Source organism: Pecten maximus, chromosome 2 (assembly GCF_902652985.1).
Source record: "Pecten maximus chromosome 2, xPecMax1.1, whole genome shotgun sequence".
NCBI classification, from domain to species: Eukaryota; Metazoa; Mollusca; class Bivalvia; order Pectinida; family Pectinidae; genus Pecten; species Pecten maximus.
The window spans coordinates 15,021,831-15,045,468 of record NC_047016.1 but is presented as its reverse complement, the minus strand read 5'-3'; the positions used below and the strand labels follow the sequence as shown (position 1 = coordinate 15,045,468).

Below are 23,638 nucleotides of genomic sequence, written 5' to 3'. Positions count from 1 at the left end.
ATGGCCCAACACAAGGTATGGTCAGCAAAACACAGAACATTGAACAAGGCATGGCCCAACACAAGGTATGGTCAGCAAGACACAGAACCTTACACAAGGCATGGCACAACACAAGGGCCCAATGGGCCCAAATCGCTCACCTGCAATGCAGTGATCTTTTCATATATGGATCCTGCAGTTATTTGAAAGCATGCTACAGGACCAATATAATGTCTCTCTGCACTTTGGCTTTTCACTAAAAGTCATTTAAAGATTTAAGCATACTTGATCGACGTGACCTTGAATGAAGGTCAAGGTCATTCATTTGAACAAACTTGGTAGCCCTTCACCCCAGCATGCTACAGACCCAATATCAACTCCCTGGGACTCTTGGTTATTGAGAAGAAGTTGTTTAAAGATTTTAGCCTTTTTGACCCCTGTGACCTTGAATGAAGGTCAAGGTCATTCATTTGAACAAACTTGGTAGCCCTTTACCCCAGCATGCTACAGACCCAATATCAACTCTCTGGGACTCTTGGTTATTGAGAAGAAGTCGTTTAAAGATTTTAGCCTTTTTGACTCCTGTGACCTTGAATGAACGTCAAGGTCATTCATTTGAACAAACTTGGTAGCCCTTCACCCCAGCATGCTACAGGCCAAATATTAGGTCTCTGGGACTGTTGGTTATCGAGAAGAAGTCGTTAAAGATTTTAGCCTTTTTGGCCCCTGTGACCTTGAATGAAGGTCAAGGCCATTCATTTGAACAAACTAGGTATCCCTTCATCCCAGCATGCTACAGACCCAATATCAACTCCCTGGGACTGTTGGTTATTGAGAAGAAGTCGTTTGAAGATTTTAGCCTTTTTGACCCCTGTGACCTTGAATGAAGGTCAAGGTCATTCATTTGAACAAACTTGGTAGCCCTTCACCCCAGCATGCTACAGGCCAAATATTAGGTCTCTGGGACTCTTGGTTATTGAGAAGAAGTCGTTTAAAGATTTTAGCCTTTTTGACTCCTGTGACCTTGAATGAAATCAAGGTCATTCATTTGAACAAACTTGGTAGCCCTTCACCCCAGCATGCTACAGACCCAATATCAACTCCCTGGGACTCTTGGTTATTGAGAAGAAGTTGTTTAAAGATTTTAGCCTTTATGACCCCTGTGACCTTGAATGAAGGTCAAGGTCATTCATTTGAACAAAATTGGTAGCCCTTTACCGCAGCATGCTACAGACCCAATATCAACTCCCTGAGACTCTTGGTTATTGAGAAGAAGTCGTTTAAAGATTTTAGCCTTTTTGACTCCTGTGACCTTGAATGAAAGTCAAGGTCATTCATTTGAACAAACTTGGGAGCCCTTCACCCCAGCATGCTACAGGCCAAATATTAGGCCTCTGGGACTCTTGGTTATTGAGAAGAAGTCGTTTAAAGATTTTAGCCTTTTTGACTCCTGTGACCTTGAATGAAAGTCAAGGTCATTCATTTGAACAAACTTGGTAGCCCTTCACCCCAGCATGCTACAGACCCAATATCAACTCCCTGGGACTCTTGGTTATTGAGAAGAAGTTGTTTAAAGATTTTAGCCTTTTTGACCCCTTTGACCTTGAATGAAGGTCAAGGTCATTCATTTGAACAAAATTGGTAGCCCTTTACCGCAGCATGCTACAGACCCAATATCAACTCCCTGAGACTCTTGGTTATTGAGAAGAAGTCGTTTAAAGATTTTAGCCTTTTTGACTCCTGTGACCTTGAATGAAAGTCAAGGTCATTCATTTGAACAAACTTGGGAGCCCTTCACCCCAGCATGCTACAGGCCAAATATTAGGCCTCTGGGACTCTTGGTTATTGAGAAGAAGTCGTTTAAAGATTTTAGCCTTTTTGACTCCTGTGACCTTGAATGACGGTCAAGGTCATTCATTTGAACAAACTTGGTAGCCCTTCACCCCAGCATGCTACAGACCCAATATCAACTCCCTGGGACTCTTGGTTATTGGGAAGAAGTCGTTTAAAGATTTTAGCCTTTTTGACCCCTGTGACCTTGAATGAAAGTCAAGGTCATTCATTTGAACAAACTTGGTAGCCCTTCACCCGAGCATGCTACAGACCCAATATCAACTCCCTGGGACTCTTGGTTATTGAGAAGAAGTCGTTTAAAGATTTTAGCCTTTTTGACTCCTGTGACCTTGAATGAAAGTCAAGGTCATTCATTTGAACAAACTTGGTAGCCCTTCACCCCAGCATGCTACAGACCCAATATCAAGTCCCTGGGACTCTTGGTTATTGAGAAGAAGTCGTTTAAAGATTTTAGCCTTTTTGACTCCTGTGACCTTGAATGAAGGTCAAGGTCATTCATTTGAACAAACTTGGTAGCCCTTCACCCCAGCATGCTACAGACCCAATATCAAGTCCCTGGGTCTTTTGGCTATTTAGAAGAAGTCGTCTAATTTTTTTTTAGCCTTTTTGACTCCTGTGACCTTGAATGAAAGTCAAGGTCATTCATTTGAACAAACTTGGTAGCCCTTTACCCCAGCATGCTACAGACCCAATATCAACTCCCTGGGACTGTTGGTTGTTGAGAAGAAGTCGTTTGAAGATTTTAGCCTTTTTGACTCCTGTGACCTTGAATGAAGGTCAAGGTCATTCATTTGAACAAACTTGGTAGCCCTTCACCCCAGCATGCTACAGGCCCAATATTAGGTCTCTAGGCCTTTTGGTTATTGAGAAGAAGTTGCTTGAATGGAAAGTTGACGCCGGACGGACGGCCAGACGGCCGGACGGCCGGACGGCCGGACGGACGACGGACGGACGACGGACGCCGCGCCACGGCATAAGCTCACTTGCCCTTCGGGCAGGTGAGCTAACAAGGTATGGTCAGCAACAGTCAGAACCTTACACAAGGCATGGCCCAACACAAGGTATGGTCAGCAAGACACAGAACCTTACACAAGGCATGGCACAACACAAGGTATGGTCAGCAAGAGTCAGAACATTAACAGAGGTATGGTCCAACACAAGGTATGGTCAGCAAGAGACAGAACCTTACACAAGGGTCGGCCCAACACAAGGCATGGTCAGCAAAAGACAGAACATTAAACAAGGCATGGCACAACACAAGGTATGGTCAGCAAGAGACAGAACCTTACACAAGTCATGGCCCAACACAAGGTATGTTTAGCAAAATGGACTGTCATGAGTAAGAGGTATTCAGTACCAGCTAATGTATGAACATTTTAATTACCTTTAAATCGGGATTTAGTAACCTGTATTTAATTACTAACCTAATTGTATTTTGGACATAAATTTGGGTTGTCTTACTAGTAATCTAAGACTGATTTACCTTTAAATTAGGGCTGTCTAACTAGTAATCTAGGACTGATTTACCTGTAAATAAGGGTTGTCTTATTAGTAATCTAGGACTGATTTACCTTTAAATTAGGGTTGTCTAACTGGTAATCTAGGACTGATTTACCTATGGATTAGGGTTGTCTTACTAGTAATCTAGGACTGATTTACCTATGGATTAGGGTTGTCTTATTAGTAATCTAGGACTGATTTACCTATGGATTAGGGTTGTCTAACTGGTAATCGTAGGACTGATTTACCTATGGATTAGGGTTGTCTTATTAGTAATCTAGGACTGATTTACCTGTAAATTAGGTTGTCTTATTAGTAACCCTGGACTGATTTACCTATAAATTAGGGTTGTCTTATTAGTAATCTAGGACTGATCTACCTATAAATTAGGGTTGTCTTATTAGTAATCTAGGACTGATTTACCTGTAAATTAGGGTTGTCTTACTAGTAATCTAGGACTGATTTACCTATAATTTAAGGTTGACTTACCTGTAATTTAGGGTGGGCATAAAATTCATTGAGGAAGTCCATTATGGTGTCAGCCTGGAGAGTGGTGGTACACACAACAACATGTTTCTCTGTCTGGGCACGGTGGCTGCTGTAGGCCCCACCTTGTTTCTGCCGTTCCATCCAGAAAAAGGCTAACTGTTCAAACTTTTGAGGAATAGAGAGTAAAGTCATTAAAATATTCAATGTTGCTTAATTTAAATGTTAATTTGATAGATTTTAAATATGTTTTGACAACAGACTTCTACATTAAACACAATTTTTATTACTCCACAATGATTTCAAAATTTGAACAATAAGGTGGTTTTTTTATCAACATGTCATAAATACCTGTGTGGGCAAGACAATAAGGGCAGCCCCAATCATGCATATCATAAAGAACTGAGATATCCAGATGTCAGGGCATATATCTCCATAGCCTACAGTAGAGAAGGTGACCACAGAAAACCAACAGGACTCAAACAATCCAAATTGTTGGTTACCTCCCCTCTGTAGATGTTGTATACCACAAACACTGAAACCAATCAGACAGTTTGTGTAGTTAAAAGATTTTATACAACCAATCACAAAGCTCAATACTTCATATACAACCAATCAGTTTAATTCATATACAACCAATCAGTTTATTTTATCTACACAACCCATCGCAAAACTTAGTTTATATAATTAATATATACAGACCAATCAAAATCATCAGTTTGTCTTTTATACAAAGGCAATAAGAAAGCTCAATTTACATAAACAATAAAAAGGGTTCAGTTTGTTTACTTTCTATACATAGTCAAATCATATATAGATTTAGTGTACTAATTACCTGGTAAACACAAGGCACAATACAGTAGCACACAGAATCATGAGTTGTTGAGCAAGGGCTGATTGGGATTTCATCATCACTCGGTGTAAATCATTCTGAAATAACAACAAAGTGCTGATGTATGTCACACATATAACGTCAGCATGGTCTAACACTGGTGTTTCAGTCATTTAATCTGTCTGAAATATTTTCTTTGCATATCTAACCATAGAAAGAAGCCCACAATAGCAAGGGGACCATCTGTATACAACATACGAGGGACAGCTGTATGTATGATTGATATGTTTTGAGCCTCATATTGAAGGATTTGAATTTTGCCAGACATATTGTATTATTTTTCGAAATAATCCCCTTCAGTATCTATACATTTTGCCAGTGGTGTTTAAGGGCCTCAATGCCACTTATATATGACTCCTTTTCTTGGCTGTTCAGAAAGTCATCTAATCCATGTATGATGTCATCATCGGACTGAGAGTGCATGAGTGCCTGAAATAGCTATTTTCAGTTTTGGAAATAGACGAAAGTCTAATGGAGTGAGATCAGGTGAATAAGGCGGATGCTCAATCAATTTAAAGCCACAATCGTGAATGGCAGCCATGCCAAAGACAGACATGTGAACAGGAGTATTGTCCTGATGGAATAACACACCTTTAGTGAGCATTCCGCGGCGCTTAAGTTCAATATTTTTCTGTAACTGCCTCAGAAGTGAAGTATAGTATGTGCAATGGATTGTTTGTCCCTTTTGGAGATAATCTATCAGCAGAATACCATCTGTATCCCAGAAAACTAACCATTGAAACAACTAGTATTTGCCTTCTTCGGCAGGGGAGAGCCGGGGAGCTTCCATTGTTTCGATTGTTGTTTGGCCTCTGGGGTAAAATGATGGACCCATGTTTCATCCGTAGTGACAAATATTTGAAGAAAGTTGGCAGGATCTTCCTCAAAAAGGTTAAGATTAGCATGCAATAATGTGCGCCTGGTATGCTTCTGATCAACTGTCAGAAGTCTTGGTACCCATCGGGCCAAAAACTTTCTCATTGCAAGATCCTCGTCAGAATGGAATGTACTCTTTCCTGTGAAATGCTAACTCTACTGGCTATATATCTTTCTGTGACTCGTCTGTCAGTCATAACAATATCATTGACTTTATTGACCATTTCTGGGGTTGAAACATTGACAGGCCTTCCAGGACGGGTCATCCTCAAGGCTCTGTCAGCTGCACTGAAATTCCACCACCCACTTTTTCACTGTAGCAATATATAAAAGGGCATTTTTACCTAGTGTTGATACCATATCATTATGGATATTAGGTTTTAAACCTTTTTTATGCAAAAATAGGATCACTGCTCTTTCACTAATTTTGTCCATTTTGCAAAAGCTGCTTGTCTTGTTTACTTTAGTGTGCTACCTCGTCGATACAAATTAACCAAATAAGACCAGTCCTTGGGTACATGGCCCTATATAGACAGAGAATAGTAGGACTTAAAAAGAAGACCCTTGAGTACCTCCTTCAATACGAGGCTCACAACATATCAATCATTCCTCGTAACACAGGGATCATCTGTATACTTAATAACAGGGGGACCATCTGTATACACAATAACAGGGGGACTATCTGTATACACAATAACAGGGGGACCATCTGTATACACAATAACAGGGGGACCATCTGTATACACAATAACAGGGGGACCATCTGTATACACAATAACAGGGGGACCATCTATATACACAATAACAGGGGGACCATCTGTATACACAATAACAGGGGGACCATCTGTATACACAATAACAGGGGGACCATCTGTATACACAATAACATGGGGACCATCTGTAAACACAATAACAGGGGGACCATCTATATACACAATAACAGGGGGACCATCTGTATACACAATAACAGGGGGACTATCTATATACACAATAACAGGGGGACCATCTGTATACACAATAACAGGGGGACCATCTGTATACACAATAACAGGGGGACCATCTGTATACACAATAACAGGGGGACCATCTATATACACAATAACAGGGGGGACCATCTGTATACACAATAACAGGGGACCATCTGTATACACAATAACAGGGGGACCATCTATATACACAATAACAGGGGGACCATCTGTATACACAATAACAGGGGGACCATCTGTATACATAATAACAGGGGGACCATCTGTATACACAATAACAGGGGACCATCTGTATACACAATAACAGGGGAACTATCTGTATACACAATAACAGGGGAACCATCTATATACACAACAATAGGGGGACCATCTGTATACACAATAACATGGGGACCATCTGTATACACAATAACAGGGGAACCATCTATATACACAATAACAGGGGGACCATCTGTATACACAATAACAGGGGGACTATCTGTATACACAATAACAGGGGAACCATCTGTATACACAATAACAGGGGGACCATCTGTATACACAATAACAGGGGGACCATCTGTATACACAATAACAGGGGGACCATCTGTATACACAATAACAGGGGGACCATCTGTATACACAATAACAGGGGGACCATCTGTATACACAATAACAGGGAGACCATCTGTAAACACAATAACAGGGGGACCATCTATATACACAATGACAGGGGGACCATCTATATACACAATAACAGGGGAACCATCTGTATACACAATAACGGGAACCATCTGTATACACAATAACAGGGGGATCATCTGTATACACAATAACAGGGGGACCATCTGTATACACAATAACAGGGGGACCATCTGTATACACAATAACAGGGGAACCATCTGTATACACAATGACAGGGGAACCATCTGTATACATAATAACAGGGGGGGGGCATCTATATACACAATAACAGGGGGACCATCTGTATACACAATAACAGGGGAACCATCTGTATACATAATAACAGGGGAACCATCTATATACATAATAACAGGGGAACCATCTATATACATAATAACAGGGGGACCATCTGTATACATAATAACAGGGGGACCATCTGTATACACAATAACAGGGGAACCATCTGTATACACAATAACAGGGGAACTATCTGTATACACAATAACAGGGGAACCATCTATATACACAACAACAGGGGGACCATCTGTATACACAATAACAGGGGGACCATCTGTATACACAATAATAGGGGGACCATCTGTATACACAATAACAGGGGGACCATCTGTATACACAATAACAGGGGGACCATCTGTATACACAATAACAGGGGAACCATCTATATACACAATAACAGGGGGACCATCTGTATACACAATAACAGGGGAACCATCTGTATACATAATAACAGGGGAACCATCTGTATACATAATAACAGGGGGACCATCTGTATACATAATAACAGGGGGACCATCTGTATACACAATAACAGGGGAACCATCTGTATACATAATAACAGGGGAACCATCTGTATACACAATAACAGGGGAACCATCTGTATACACAATAACAGGGGAACCATCTGTATACATAATAACAGGGGGACCATCTGTATACATAATAACAGGGGGACCATCTGTATACACAATAACAGGGGAACCATCTGTATACACAATAACAGGGGAACTATCTGTATACACAATAACAGGGGAACCATCTATATACACAACAACAGGGGGACCATCTGTATACACAATAACAGGGGGACCATCTGTATACACAATAACAGGGGGACCATCTATATACACAATAACAGGGGGACCATCTATATACACAATAACAGGGGGACCATCTGTATACACAATAACAGGGGGACCATCTGTATACACAATAACAGGGGGACCATCTGTATACACAATAACAGGGGAACCATCTATATACACAATAACAGGGGGACCATCTGTATACACAATAACAGGGGAACCATCTGTATACACAATAACAGGGGAACTATCTGTATACACAATAACAGGGGAACCATCTATATACACAATAACAGGGGGACCATCTGTATACACAATAACAGGGGGACCATCTGTATACACAATGACAGGGGAACCATCTGTATACATAATAACAGGGGGGGGGGCATCTATATACACAATAACAGGGGGACCATCTGTATACACAATAACAGGGGAACCATCTGTATACATAATAACAGGGGAACCATCTATATACATAATAACAGGGGAACCATCTATATACATAATAACAGGGGGACCATCTGTATACATAATAACAGGGGGACCATCTGTATACACAATAACAGGGGAACCATCTGTATACACAATAACAGGGGAACTATCTGTATACACAATAACAGGGGAACTATCTGTATACACAATAACAGGGGAACCATCTATATACACAACAACAGGGGGACCATCTGTATACACAATAACAGGGGGACCATCTGTATACACAATAACAGGGGGACCATCTGTATACACAATAACAGGGGGACCATCTGTATACACAATAACAGGGGAACCATCTGTATACATAATAACAGGGGAACCATCTGTATACACAATAACAGGGGAACCATCTGTATACACAATAACAGGGGAACCATCTGTATACATAATAACAGGGGGACCATCTGTATACATAATAACAGGGGGACCATCTGTATACACAATAACAGGGGAACCATCTGTATACACAATAACAGGGGAACTATCTGTATACACAATAACAGGGGAACCATCTATATACACAACAACAGGGGGACCATCTGTATACACAATAACAGGGGGACCATCTGTATACACAATAACAGGGGGACCATCTGTATACACAACAAGAGGCCCAATGGGCCTGTATCGCTCACCTGGCTCTACAGCAAATTTACAGTTGATTGAGGTCATTTCTACAGATACTATGCTGATTCAGATAACAACTTTATTCAAATATCAGAGTAAGCTAGGTTTATTCATGTCAATATATTTTCTAGTCCTTCATTCCAGCATTCTATTGGCCTAAGATCGGATCTTGGTGACTCTTAGCTCTGAGCATGCTACAAACAGGCCAAATATCAAGTCCCTTGGCCTCTTGGTTATTGAGAAGAAGTGATTTGAAGATTATAGCCTATTTGACCCCTGTGACCTTGAATGAAGGTCAAAGTCATCTATTTGAACAAACTTGGTAGTCCTTCATCCCAGCATGCTACAGGCCCAATATCAAGTCCCTGGGCCTCTTGGTTATTGAGAAGAAATTGTTTGAAGATTATAGCCTATTTGACCCCTGTGACCTTGAATGAAGGTTAAGGTCATTTATTTGAACAAACTTGGTAGCCCTTCATCCCAGCATGCTACAGGCCCAATATCAAGTCCCTGAGCCTCTTGGCTATTGAGAAGAAGTTGTTTGAAGATTATAGCCTATTTGACCCCTGTGACCTTGGATGAAGGTCAACGTCATTTATTTGAACAAACTTGGTAGCCCTTCATCCCAGCATGCTACAGGCCCAATATCAAGTCCCTGGGCCTCTTGGTTATTGAGAAGAAGTTGTTTGAAGATTATATTCTATTTGACCCCTGTGACCTTGAATGAAGGTCAAGGTCATTTATTTGAACAAACTTGGTAGCCCTCCATCCCAGCATGCTACAGGCCCAATATCAAGTCCCTGGGCCTCTTGGTTATTGAGAAGAAGTTGTTTGAAGATAACAGTATATTTGACCCATGTGACCTTGAATGAAGGTCAAGGTCATTTATTTGAACAAACCTGATTGCCCTTTCCCCCAGCATGCTACAGGCCCAATATCAAGTCCCTGAGCCTCTTGGTTATTGAGAAGAAGTTGTTTGAAGATTATAACCTATTTGACTCATGTGACCTTGAATGAAGGTCAAGGTCATTTATTTGAACAAACTTGGTAGCCCTGCACCCCAGCATACTACAGGCAAAATATCAAGTCCCTGGGCCTCTTGGTTATTCAGAAGAAGTCGTTTGAAGATTATTACCTATTTGACCCATGTGACCTTGAATAAAGGTCAAGGTCATTTATTTGAACAAACTTGGTAGCCCTGCACCCCAGCATACTACAGGCATAATATCAAGTCCCTGGGGCTCTTGGTTATTCAGAAGAAGTCGTTTGAAGATTATTACCTATTTGACCCATGTGACCTTGAATAAAGGTCAAGGTCATTTATTTGAACAAACTTGGTAGCCCTTCACCCCAGCATGCTACAGGCCCAATATCAAGTCCCTGGGCCTCTTGGTTATTCAGAAGAAATTGTTTGAAGAGTATAGCCTATTTGACCAATGTGACCTTGAATGAAGGTCAAGGTCATTTATTTGAACAAACTTGGTAGCCCTTTACCCCAGCATGCTACAGGCCCAATATCAAGTCCCTGGGCCTCTTGGTTATTCAGAAGAAGTTGTTTGAAGAGTATAGCCTATTTGACCCCTGTGACCTTGAATGAAGGTCAAGGTCATTTATTTGAACAAACTTGGTAGCCCTTCACCCCAGCATGCTACAGGCCCAATATCAAGTCCCTTGGCCTCTTGGTTATTGAGAAGAAGTCAATTGAAGATTATAGCCTATTTGACCCCTGTGACCTTGAATGAAGGTCAAGGTCATTTATTTGAACAAACTTGGTAGCCCTTCACCCCAGCATGCTACAGGCCCAATATCAAGTCCCTGGGCCTCTTGGTTATTGAGAAGAAGTTGTTTGAAGATTATAGCCTATTTGACCCCTGTGACCTTGAATGAAGGTCAAGGTCATTCATTTGAACAAACTTGGTAGCCCTTCACCCCAGCATGCTACAGGCCCAATATCAAGTCCTTGGGCCTCTTGGTTATTGAGAAGAAGTTGTTTAAATGAAAAAGTTGACGCCGGACGGCCGGCCGGACAGACGGCCGGCCGGACGGACGGCCGGACGGACGGACGGACGACGGACGCCGCACCACGGCATAAGCTCACTTGCCCTTCGGGCAGGTGAGCTAATAACAGGGGAACCATCTATATACACAATAACAGGGGGACCATCTGTATACACAATAACAGGGGAACCATCTGTATACACAATAACAGGGGAACTATCTGTATACACAATAACAGGGGAACCATCTATATACACAATAACAGGGGGACCATCTGTATACACAATAAGAGGGGGACCATCTGTATACACAATGACAGGGGAACCATCTGTATACACAATAACAGGGGGACCATCTGTATACACAATAACAGGGGAACCATCTGTATACACAATAACAGGGGGACCATCTGTATACACAATAACAGGGGGACCATCTGTATACACAATGACAGGGGACCATCTATATACACAATGACAGGGGGACCATCTGTATACACAATGACAGGGGGACCATCTTTATACTTACAAACATGTTTTGTAAAGCAAGTTTGGCTAACCAGCAATTCAGGAATACAGGGATAAACAAATTACGAAGGGGCTCCTCCCAAAAAATCTGAAAAAAAAGAAATGTAAATATACCAATGGGAATTAATCATTTGTATCAAGAAAGTAATGCAATGTTGCATATAATGTGTGACCAATATAGACATTAATGATTATACAAAACACATATCTATATTTGGATATATATACTTACTGTGACAACAAATGGTACAGTGTTTACTAACTCTAACAGGAACTCCAATGACAAAACTTGCTGCAAAATATTTCCCTGAAAGTAAAACAATGTAGTATTATTACCAAGCTAATTAAACAGAGCCTTTCTAATCTGTTGTAATCAAGCCCCTTGTTAATCTGTTTGTTTTCAAGCTTACTTAACAAAGCCTTGCTAATTTGTTATTATCAAGCCAACTAAACAGCGCCTTGCTAGTCTGTTTGTTACCAAGCTAATTTAACAAATCTTTGTTAATAAATGTTTGTTATTAAGCTCACAACAGAGCCTTGTTCATCTGTTGTAATCAAGCTAACTTAACAGAGCCTTGTTAATCTGTTGTAATCAAGCTAACTTAACAAAGCCTTGTTAATCTGTTGTAATCAAGCTAACTTAACAGAGCCTTGTTAATCTGTTGTAATCAAGCTAACTTAACAGAGCCTTGTTAATCTGTTGTAATCAAGCTAACTTAACAAAGCCTTGTTCATCTGTTTGCAATCAAGCTAACTTAACAGAGCCTTATTAATCTGTTGTAATCAAGCTAATTAACAGAGCCTTGTTAATCTGTTGTAATCAAGCTAACTTAACAGAGCCTTGTTAATCTGTTGTAATCAAGTGAACTTAACAAGGCCTTGTTCATCTGTTGTAATCAAGCTAACTTAACAGAGCCTTGTTAATCTGTTGTAATCAAGCTAACTTAACAGAGCCTTGTTAATCTGTTGTAATCAAGCTAACTTAACAAAGCCTTGTTAATCTGTTGTAATCAAGCTAACTTAACAGAGCCTTGTTAATCTGTTGTAATCAAGCTAACTTGACAGAGCCTTGTTAATCTGTTGTAATCAAGCTAACTTAACAGAGCCTTGTTAATCTGTTGTAATCAAGCTAACTTAACAAAGCCTTGTTCATCTGTTTGCAATCAAGCTAACTTAACAGAGCCTTATTAATCTGTTGTAATCAAGCTAACTTAACAGAGCCTTGTGAATCTGTTGTAATCAAGTGAACTTAACAAAGCCTTGTTCATCTGTTTGCAATCAAGCTAACTTAACAAAGCCTTGTTCATCTGTTTGCAATCAAGCTAACTTAACAAAGCCTTGTTAATCTGTTGTAATCAAGCTAACTTAACAGAGCCTTGTTAATCTGTTGTAATCAAGCTAACTTAACAGAGCCTTATTGCTAATGCGTTTGTTACCAAGCTATGTAACACATCCATTCTCTAGCTACTAAACAGTCTTGTTAATCTGACCTATAGCTATTTCTATCAGGTAACTACTTGAAGAGATATTGGAGCTAGTTTTCACTCGGACACTGACTGGTTCCAGTTTCTATTGACAAGCTTGCATTGTCTTGGCGGCAGCAGATGAGTTCATTCAGGTCACAAAACCCCTGAGGCGCTCATCTTATTTGGATTTCTGTCTTGCCACTTGCGGATGCTCTACATCCAAGGGGATTTGATTCATTATACAGTCTAACATTCCACACTAATAATGAGTATACATTTAAAGGTCCTCTATAGATGTATATGTACTGATCTGTGTAGTCTTTAAATTGACACCAACAAATCTGATACAAATATTTTGAGCTTTTGATAAATCAGCCCAAATATATTTTTTTCCAGCAATTATTACAAGGTGAGAAATGTCCAAGTGGAAGACATTTTCCAATGTGAAAATATAGGGTTTTCATTAATATTACTCTAATGACCAGGGTACAATGATAACAAAGTTAATTTATTTGAGGTGGCACTAAAATGAATATCTAGGTGATGATTTTGAAGATGATGTAATTATAAGTATAACGTAAATGTGATATGGTAGACATTTATGGTACAGACAACACAATTGTATGTGATATAATGTCATCGTTGTATATCACAATGAAATGAGAAGGTCCAGGTTAGTTTGACAGATACAGACCATTAACATTTCCTGATGAATCTGACATAAGGATGCAAACCAGGAGTGAACCAACCATTTACAGTTGTGATTTCAACATTAACACTTCAGACCCCAGAGGAACGTTTCTAGATATCAAATCAATGTAAGCCATATCAAAAAGACAATTCCCTTACATGATTCAACCTTAAGATTTTTAAAATATTTACTTTTATGTTTTTATTTACTTCTGTTGAATTAATAAATTAAATCATGATGAAACAAAAAACACTCGATAAATTAATGTTTTTACTTCACAATTAATATCAAAAAATTATTTTCCAAGAAAAACAAAAGAAAAAACAAACATCCACACTCCTTAGATTAACTGAACTGGAATACGTTTTTTGTTAAACACATGACAACATTTAGGTACCTCATGTATGTGTGAAAAGTTGTATTTATTACTTTTAATGGAAAAAGAATTATAAAAACTTCAGTTTTACCATGACAGTTTTGCATATACACAGTTTTACCATGACAGTTTTGCCTACAGACAGTTTTGCCTACTGACTGTTTTACCTTGACAGTTAATTGTCTATACCAGCAATGTTACAGCAACAATTTTGCCTACAGACAGTTTTACCTGGACAATTTTGCCTACAGACAGTTTTCCTAGAGAGATTTGCCTACAGATAGTTTTACTGCAACAATTTTGCCTACAGACAGTTTTACCTGGACAATTTTCCTACAGACAGTTTTACCTGGACAATTTTGCCTACAGACAGTTTTCCTAGAGAGTTTTGCCTACAGACAGTTTTACCTGGACAATTTTGCCTACAGACAGTTTTACCTGGACAATTTTGCCTACAGACAGTTTTACCTGGACAATTTTCCTACAGACACTCAGCTAGATCAAACTCACTCTTGTATGTATGAACTTTAATACATTAATGGAAATTCCCGTTTTTGAACAGCACTTTAAAAGCTACGACAGATAATTTGTAAACAGTATCATGTTCATGCACATGAATTGAACCAGAAGTGTACTCTAACATGGTTATTCTACCACCAAACATTGATACCAAAGATTAAATTTCATTACATGAAAGCAAACTTTAAAAGCCATTGAAAGTGTATTGGATAACTGATCTCAGCCACAGTGTAAAACAAGGCATGTTCATGCACGAACATTGATCTGTTAAGTAAAAGGGTGCATGAACATAATGCATTGTTTTATATACATAAAATGATATATATCTTATTATATATTGTAAATATATATATATTATAGATACTATAAATTGTTTTATATTATATTTACTATATATTGTTTATGATACTATGTATTATTTTATATTATAGATACAATGTATTGCTTTATATTATAAATACAATGTATTGTTTAACTTTTATATAATAGATACTATGTATTGTTTTAAAGTATAGATACTATGAATTAATCTAAGCATTAACTGTGTTATTATTATTGATCTTATGTTTTATATATTAGACAATATTTATATTATTTTATATATATAATTTGAAGACAATATGCATGGTTTTATACTGCTATAGCTATAGCTATAGATCATACAGAAATGTAAGTATTTATTATCTAGCGGACATATTTTCCATCTTCTTGAAATTTCCATGAGGGAGATCTCATATTTCAAGATTTTTTTGTTTGGATTAACATTTCTAAAAACGATGAAAAAAAAGAAGTTTAACTGGTGATTGATGTATATTTGAGTCTCCCTCTCTGACAGTGAGGGCTGACCAGTATAGCTGTATAGTTTTATGTAGTCATTACTTTATGGTTTATAGTGTATACTCTTACCCTATTATTGTAGACCACATCTCATGGCATACAGTTTTGATATAACTGTTTATAGTATGGGATTATTTGATGCATTAATTGATAAAACATCTATTAGCTATGATCTGCTCCATTTAAGAATTCACAGCACCCTTCAAGTTTTCAAAATATTTCTTTTTCACATTTATATCCTTACAAATTTGTCTTGTATTAAATTGGATCTGTTTCCTTCTCAGCTGAGTCCGATAATGCAATCAGAAGAGTTTCACTAAATTATTCACACAGCCTAAATATCAACATCCCATGTTGATAAATGTGTAACTGTGTCCTCCATGTCACCGACACTGTGGTGCCCAGCACTAATACAGCCAGAGAAACCTATATATGCATACCTACTTCATAATTCATCACAAAAACAAATGATATAATTATATCACAGAAGGAAAGTAGTACAGTACCTGTGTTATCAGATTTATTTTTATTATTTCATTCGAAACTGCACAAGTGTTTGCTGTTTGGTATTAATGGCTTATTATCATAATGTTGTATATCAGATGTATGGGAGGACACAGCCAAAAGCAGCATTTGCTCAGTCATAGCATTGAACTTAATGATACTGAGCAAACAATGAGTCGAGTAGCAGAATTCACAGTATAGCCAAACAACTCTCAGAACTTTCATGGTCATAATTTCAAACCCCAGGCAACGTCAAACTCCATTCAATATTAAACAGTCGAGATCTTAACTTTATAATTACAAACAACTTTAGCCACCTAAAACCCAAATGTCCTGTCAATACTACCTTTCATAATGCCTTCCATCAATCTAGATATCCTTTATATCTCCCCTCTCATGATCCCCTCCATCAATCTAGATATCCTTTAATTATCTCCCCTTTCATAATCTCTTCAATCAATCTAGATATCCTCTTTATCTCCCCTCTCATAATGCCTTCCATCAATCTAGATATCCTCTATATCTCCTCTCTCATAATCCCCCCATCAATCTAGATATCCTTTATATCTCCCCTCTCATGATCCCCTCCATCAATCTAGATATCCTTTAATTATCTCCCCTCTCATAATGCCTTCAATCAATCTAGATATCCTCTTTATCTCCCCTCTCATAATCCCTTCCATCAATCTAGATATCCTTTATATCTCCCCTCTCATGATCCCTTCCATCAATTTAGATATCCTTTATATCTCCCCTCTCATGATCCCCTCCATCAATCTAGATATCCTTTATATCTCCCCTTTCATAATCTCTTCAATCAATCTAGATATCCTTTATATCTCCCCTTTCATAATCTCTTCAATCAATCTAGATATCCTTTATATCTCCCCTCTCATGATCCCCTCCATCAATCTAGATATCCTTTATATCTCCCCTCTCATGATCCCTTCCATCAATCTAGATATCCTTTATATCTCCCCTCTCATGATCCCCTCCATCAATCTAGATATCCTTTATATCTCCCCTCTCATTATGCCTTCCATCAATCTAGATATCCTCTATATCTCCCCTCTCATGATCCCCTCCATCAATTTAGATATCCTTTATATCTCCCCTCTCATGATCCCCTCCATCAATCTAGATATCCTTTATATCTCCCCTCTCATAATGCCTTCCATCAATCTAGATATCCTCTATATCTCCCCTCTCATTATGTCTTCCATCAATCTAGATATCCTCTATATCTCCCCTCTCATGATCCTCTCCATCAATTTAGATATCCTTTATATCTCCCCTCTCATGATCCCCTCCATCAATCTAGATATCCTTTATATCTCCCCTCTCATAATGCCTTCCATCAATCTAGATATCCTCTATATCTCCCCTCTCATTATGTCTTCCATCAATCTAGATATCCTTTATATCTCCCCTTTCATAATCTCTTCAATCAATCTAGATATCCTCTATATCTCCCCTTTCATAATCTCTTCAATCAATCTAGATATCCTCTTTATCTCCCCTCTCATAATCCCTCCCATAAATCTAGATATCATCTATATATCCCTTCTCATTATCCCTTCCTTCAACCTAGATATCCTCTATATCTCCCCTCTCATGATCCCTTCATTCAACCTAGATATCCTCTATATCTCCCCTCTCATAATACCTTCCATCAATCTAGATATCCTCTATATCTCCCTTCTCATTATCCCTTCCTTCAACCTAGATTATCCTTTATATCTCCCCTTTCATAATCTCTTCAATCAATCTAGATATCCTCTATATCTCCCCTCTCATAATGCCTTCCGTCAATCTAGATATATTATATATCTCCCCTCTCATAATGCCTTCCATCAATCTAGATATCCGCTATATCTCCCCTCTCATAATCTCTTCAATCAATCTAGATATCCTTTATATCTCCCCTCTCATGATCCCCTCCATCAATCTAGATATCCTTTATATCTCCCCTCTCATGATCCCCTTCGCAATCTAGATATCCTTTATATCTCCCCTCCCTCATGATCCCCTCCATCAATCTAGATATCCTTATTCTCCCCCTCTCATTATGCCTTCCATCAATCTAGATATCCTCTATATCTCCCCTCTCATGATCCCCTCCATCAATCTAGATATCCTTTATATCTCCCCTTTCATAACCTCTTCAATCAATCTAGATATCCTCTTTATCTCCCCTCTCATAATCCCTCCCATAAATCTAGATATCCTCTATATATCCCTTCTCATTATCCCTTCCTTCAACCTAGATATCCTCTATATCTCCCCTCTCATGATCCCTTCATTCAACCTAGATATCCTCTATATCTCCCCTCTCATAATACCTTCCATCAATCTAGATATCCTCTATATCTCCCTTCTCATTATCCCTTCCTTCAACCTAGATTATCCTTTATATCTCCCCTTTCATAATCTCTTCAATCAATCTAGATATCCTCTATATCTCCCCTCTCATAATGCCTTCCGTCAATCTAGATATATTATATATCTCCCCTCTCATAATGCCTTCCATCAATCTAGATATCCGCTATATCTCCCCTCTCATAATCCCCTCCATCAATCTAGACATCCTCTATATCTCCCCTCTCATAATGCCTTCAATCAATCTAGATATCCTCTATATCTCCCCTCTCATAATGCCTTCCATCAATCTAGATATCCTTATATCTCCCCTCTCATGATCCCTTCCTTCAACCTAGATATCCTCTATATCTCCCCTCTCATAATCCACTCCATCAATCTAGATATCCTTTATATATCCCCTCTCATGATCCCTTCCTTCAACCTAGATATCCTCTATATATCCCCTCTCATTATGCCTTCCATCAACCTAGATTATCCTATATATCTCCTCTCTCATAATCCCCTCCATCAATCTAGATATCCTTTATATATCCCTTCTAATAATCTCTTCAATCAATCTAGATATCCTCTATATCTCCCCTCTCATAATGTCTTCCATCAATCTAGATATCCTTTATATCTCCCCTTTCATAATCTCTTCAATCAATCTAGATATCCTTTATATCTCCCCTCTCATGATCCCTTCAATCAATCTAGATATCCTCTATATCTCCCCTCTCATAATGCCTTCCATCAATCTAGATATCCTCTATATATCCCTTCTCATTATCCCTTCCTTCAACCTAGATATCCTCTATATCTCCCCTCTCATAATGTCTTCCATCAATCTAGATATCCTTTATATCTCCCCTTTCATAATCTCTTCAATCAATCTAGATATCCTTTATATCTCCCCTCTCATGATCCCTTCATTCAACCTAGATATCCTCTATATCTCCCCTCTCATAATACCTTCCATCAATCTAGATATCCTCTATATCTCCCCTCTCATTATCCCTTCCTTCAACCTAGATTATCCTTTATATCTCCCCTTTCATAATCTCTTCAATCAATCTAGATATCCTCTATATCTCCCCTCTCATAATGCCTTCCGTCAATCTAGATATATTATATATCTCCCCTCTCATAATGCCTTCAATCAATCTAGATATCATTTATATATCCCTTCTCATAATCTCTTCAATCAATCTAGATATCCTTATATCTCCCCTCTCATTATGTCTTCCATCAATCTAGATATCCTCTATATCTCCTCTCTCATAATCCCCTCCATCAATCTAGATATCCTTATATCTCCCCTCTCATGATCCCTTCCTTCAACCTAGATATCCTCTATATATCCCCTCTCATTATGCCTTCCATCAATCTAGATATCCTCTATATCTCCCATCTCATAATCCCCTCCATCAATCTAGATATCCTCTATATCTCCCCTCTCAAAATGCCTTCCATCAATCTAGATATCCTTATATCTCCCCTCTCATAATGCCTTCCGTCAATCTAGATATATTCTATATCTCCCCTCTCATAATGCCTTGCATCAATCTAGATATCCTCTATCTCTCCCTTCCTTTTTTAATGAAGTTAGATATCCTCCATATATGTCCTCATTCTCAGACATCAAGCTAGATTGATCTTCTTAACCTCTGCCCACTGACATAGCTCTATCAAATCAACTAAATTACCCTTACTCCTTTTTCCTTCAAACACAGCTGTGTCCACAAAAAAAATCACTAACTAAGCCTATCTTATATGACATATCTCCAGTTTGAACACCAATATATCTACTTCTGACCTATCAATCCTTTAATCTGTTATCCAATACACAAGTTCATGTAGCAGAGTATAAAAAATCACTTAAGTTACCATAGGTTTCCATGGTTACAAATGTACTTATAAAAACACCTAGATTACATATTGTATGTGACGGAATCATTATGATTGACATTTTATACCATTTTATAATCAATAGCATCACCTTGCCCTATTAACCTAACCTAATACATACAGGATTAAGAATGGATTCTTCCAGACATCAGTCTATTTAAGGTTTGTGGGATATAATATGCATTTTGTCAGCTTCCGCTTGGTCAGGAGATCAACTGTATCATACAGAGTTGTAAGAAAAATTTCTTTATTTAATTTCTATTTCTCCTCCAATACACCTCAATATACCTTATAGCTTAGCACACATATCAATCAAGGACATTTCAGGGGCAAACCTTCTACTATAGAGTTAGAACAGAACTTATTGATGGATGTTTAGGGAACGAACCATATATGTACAATAGAGTTAGAACAGAACTTATTGAAGGATGTTTAGGGAACGAACCATATATGTACAATAGAGTTAGAACAGAACTTACTCAAGGATGTTTAGGGAACGAACCATATATAATAGAGTTAGAACAGAACTTACTCAAGGATGTTTAGGGAACGAACCATATATGTACAATAGAGTTAGAACAGAACTTATTGAAGGATGTTTAGGGAACGAACCATATATGTACAATAGAGTTAGAACAGAACTTATTGAAGGATGTTTAGGGAACGAACCATATATGTACAATAGAGTTAGAACAGAACTTATTGAAGGATGTTTAGGGAACGAACCATATATGTACATTAGAGTTAGAACAGAACTTACTCAAGGATGTTTAGGGGACAAACCATTTATGTACAATAGAATTAGAACAGAACTTATTGAAGGATGTTTAGGGAACGAACCATATATGTACATTAGAGTTAGAACAGAACTTACTCAAGGATGTTTAGGGGACAAACCAGATGCTGCCAGCATGCTGCGAATCCGCAAGAGTAGTTGGTGTTGATTAAGGATATTTTATGAAAACAATCTTGTAATGCACCAATGAATATTGATTTTTAAACTTCTTATGTTGCAAATTACAGAAAGCAGCAGTTCTTTTCTTCTGAAATTCAACAGCACTTATATCTTATCAAGATTTGGTCTGAACATTGTATCTGACACCATAACTATGACTGGCCTTAATCACAGACTTGGGCTAAACAACTGATGTATTTCACACTTTCCCTTGTACCCTAACTCCTTCATTAGAAGAGATAGTTAACAGTATTTTTCATAAACATACAGATGAAGATTACCACCTTTCAGTCTATCATATTTCCCACAATACAAACTCAGAAACACAACAGCCTTACCTTATAGCTGAGATATTGGACAAGAATGGTCTCAACAAGGCTGATTCCAGCAACTGTCACCTGGATGATCCATAGACCACTTGACCGATTGACCCACAGAATCCTGTTCCTGTATAGTCAACATAGCCAATAAGTAAAAACATTATTTCATTTAAATTGCAATTCAACAAAAGCCACAATTACACATCATAACCAGACTGTAGGTCAGAGGTATATACACCTTCTCACATAAAATCAGAAAAAAAAAGCATACAACTTCAAGGAAATTTATAAATATAGCTAGCTAGACTATTTAATAATAACTTTGTTTGAAAATGGCATAAAACATTCACCATTTAGAAGTTTAAAAATTGGGCTGCTTGACCTTTTGTTGAATTCTGATCAACATTGCTATATATATATATAATCATATAAAAAACTGACCATAAGAATATTTAGAAATTTAACATTAGCCTCTGACCTTGCAACCTTGACCTTTTAACCAGGAAATTTCTAGATTTTCTTAATTTGCTTCTTTAATGTCAAGGGAAATCTTTTAACATTCTGTTTTTCTGATAACAGTGACCTTATAAAAGTGTTGAAGTGTGTGATGTATGTATATTTCATTTTTCATTAAGATAGTTCTTAATGAGATCTACTTGTCTCATGGTGCCTGCAAGGATAATTCTCTTGGGGAATTCTGTATAACCAGTGTCACACTGGTTGAATGAAGAAGTCCAATCTACATCACAAGGATGAGTAATTTTGGTTAACAGAAATCCCTGGAGAGGCTTTAGGAAAGATGATGAAAATCTACACGAGATTTAAACTATAAAAACATAGCATACATTTAGTAGAAAAATAATTTTCTTCCAGCATTAGATTATGTTAAGTTGCCTTAAGTAAAGATCAGATTAACAAATAAAACTTGATGTCATTTAAATGAAATTAAAATCAAAAACATAATAGAAAATAAATAACATAATTTGTATTGAAAACTGATTAAACAATTGAAGGGTTAGCCTTGGAGAAACAATGGCAGCTGGCAGTCCCAAATATCAATTGTTTTAACAGTTAATATGTCATTGTAACACAGACCAATATGTAACAGGCTGTACTTTATCAGGCTTTAACACTTTATCAACTTACCAGTTGATAGATGGATTTTCTTGGAAACGATCAGGATCAACCGGTGTCCAACAGTCCTGGGTTTCCACGATCGTACCATTTGGGAATTCTTGGCTGGAAAATACAACATGATCATTTTAGTACACATCACTATGAACAAGTGATATAAAAGGGGTGTCGGCTCTCATGTAACTTCATTCCTTAATTATCTGTCATATTGAAAGTCATATGTCAGTAGTGAATGAATTATGTGTGAACATGTTAAATAGTAAACCTATAGAATCTGGGGAAGTTTAGTCCATTACTTCTTGTAGCTAAAACACTAACAATACTGTCATAACTGCCATCCAGGCATTTTCATTTCTTTTTAGGTTTTCTCAAAAAAAAAACAAAAAACCAACAACAACAACAAAAAAAACCTCAAAAACTGTAGGGATCAATAGAATTCCTCTAATGGATAAGAAAAAAGATCCCTGTGTCACTATTTGTGATGGCACAGGAAAATAGAGCGAGAAATATTGGCTACAAAGATACAAGAAAATAGAGAGCGAGACATTGGTCACAAGGACACAGGAAAATAGAATGAG

The 23,638-nt window shown here is 38.0% G+C and overlaps 1 protein-coding gene across 5 annotated transcripts in view; it reads right to left on the bottom strand.

Annotated features, from left to right (window-relative positions):
• LOC117318987 (potassium channel subfamily T member 2-like) overlaps window positions 1–23,638 on the bottom strand; it is a 203,242-nt gene that overhangs the window by 63,547 nt on the left and 116,057 nt on the right. For all 5 annotated transcript variants that reach the window (XM_033873919.1, XM_033873916.1, XM_033873903.1 and 2 more), the window contains 7 exons: window positions 23,073–23,165; window positions 21,945–22,053; window positions 12,222–12,296; window positions 11,991–12,077; window positions 4,655–4,749; window positions 4,171–4,354; window positions 3,823–3,987 (listed from right to left, as the gene is read on the bottom strand). In XM_033873919.1, coding sequence (XP_033729810.1) covers window positions 3,823–3,987; window positions 4,171–4,354; window positions 4,655–4,749; window positions 11,991–12,077; window positions 12,222–12,296; window positions 21,945–22,053; window positions 23,073–23,165 — 808 coding nt within the window. The remainder of the gene's footprint in view (window positions 1–3,822; window positions 3,988–4,170; window positions 4,355–4,654; window positions 4,750–11,990; window positions 12,078–12,221; window positions 12,297–21,944; window positions 22,054–23,072; window positions 23,166–23,638) is intronic.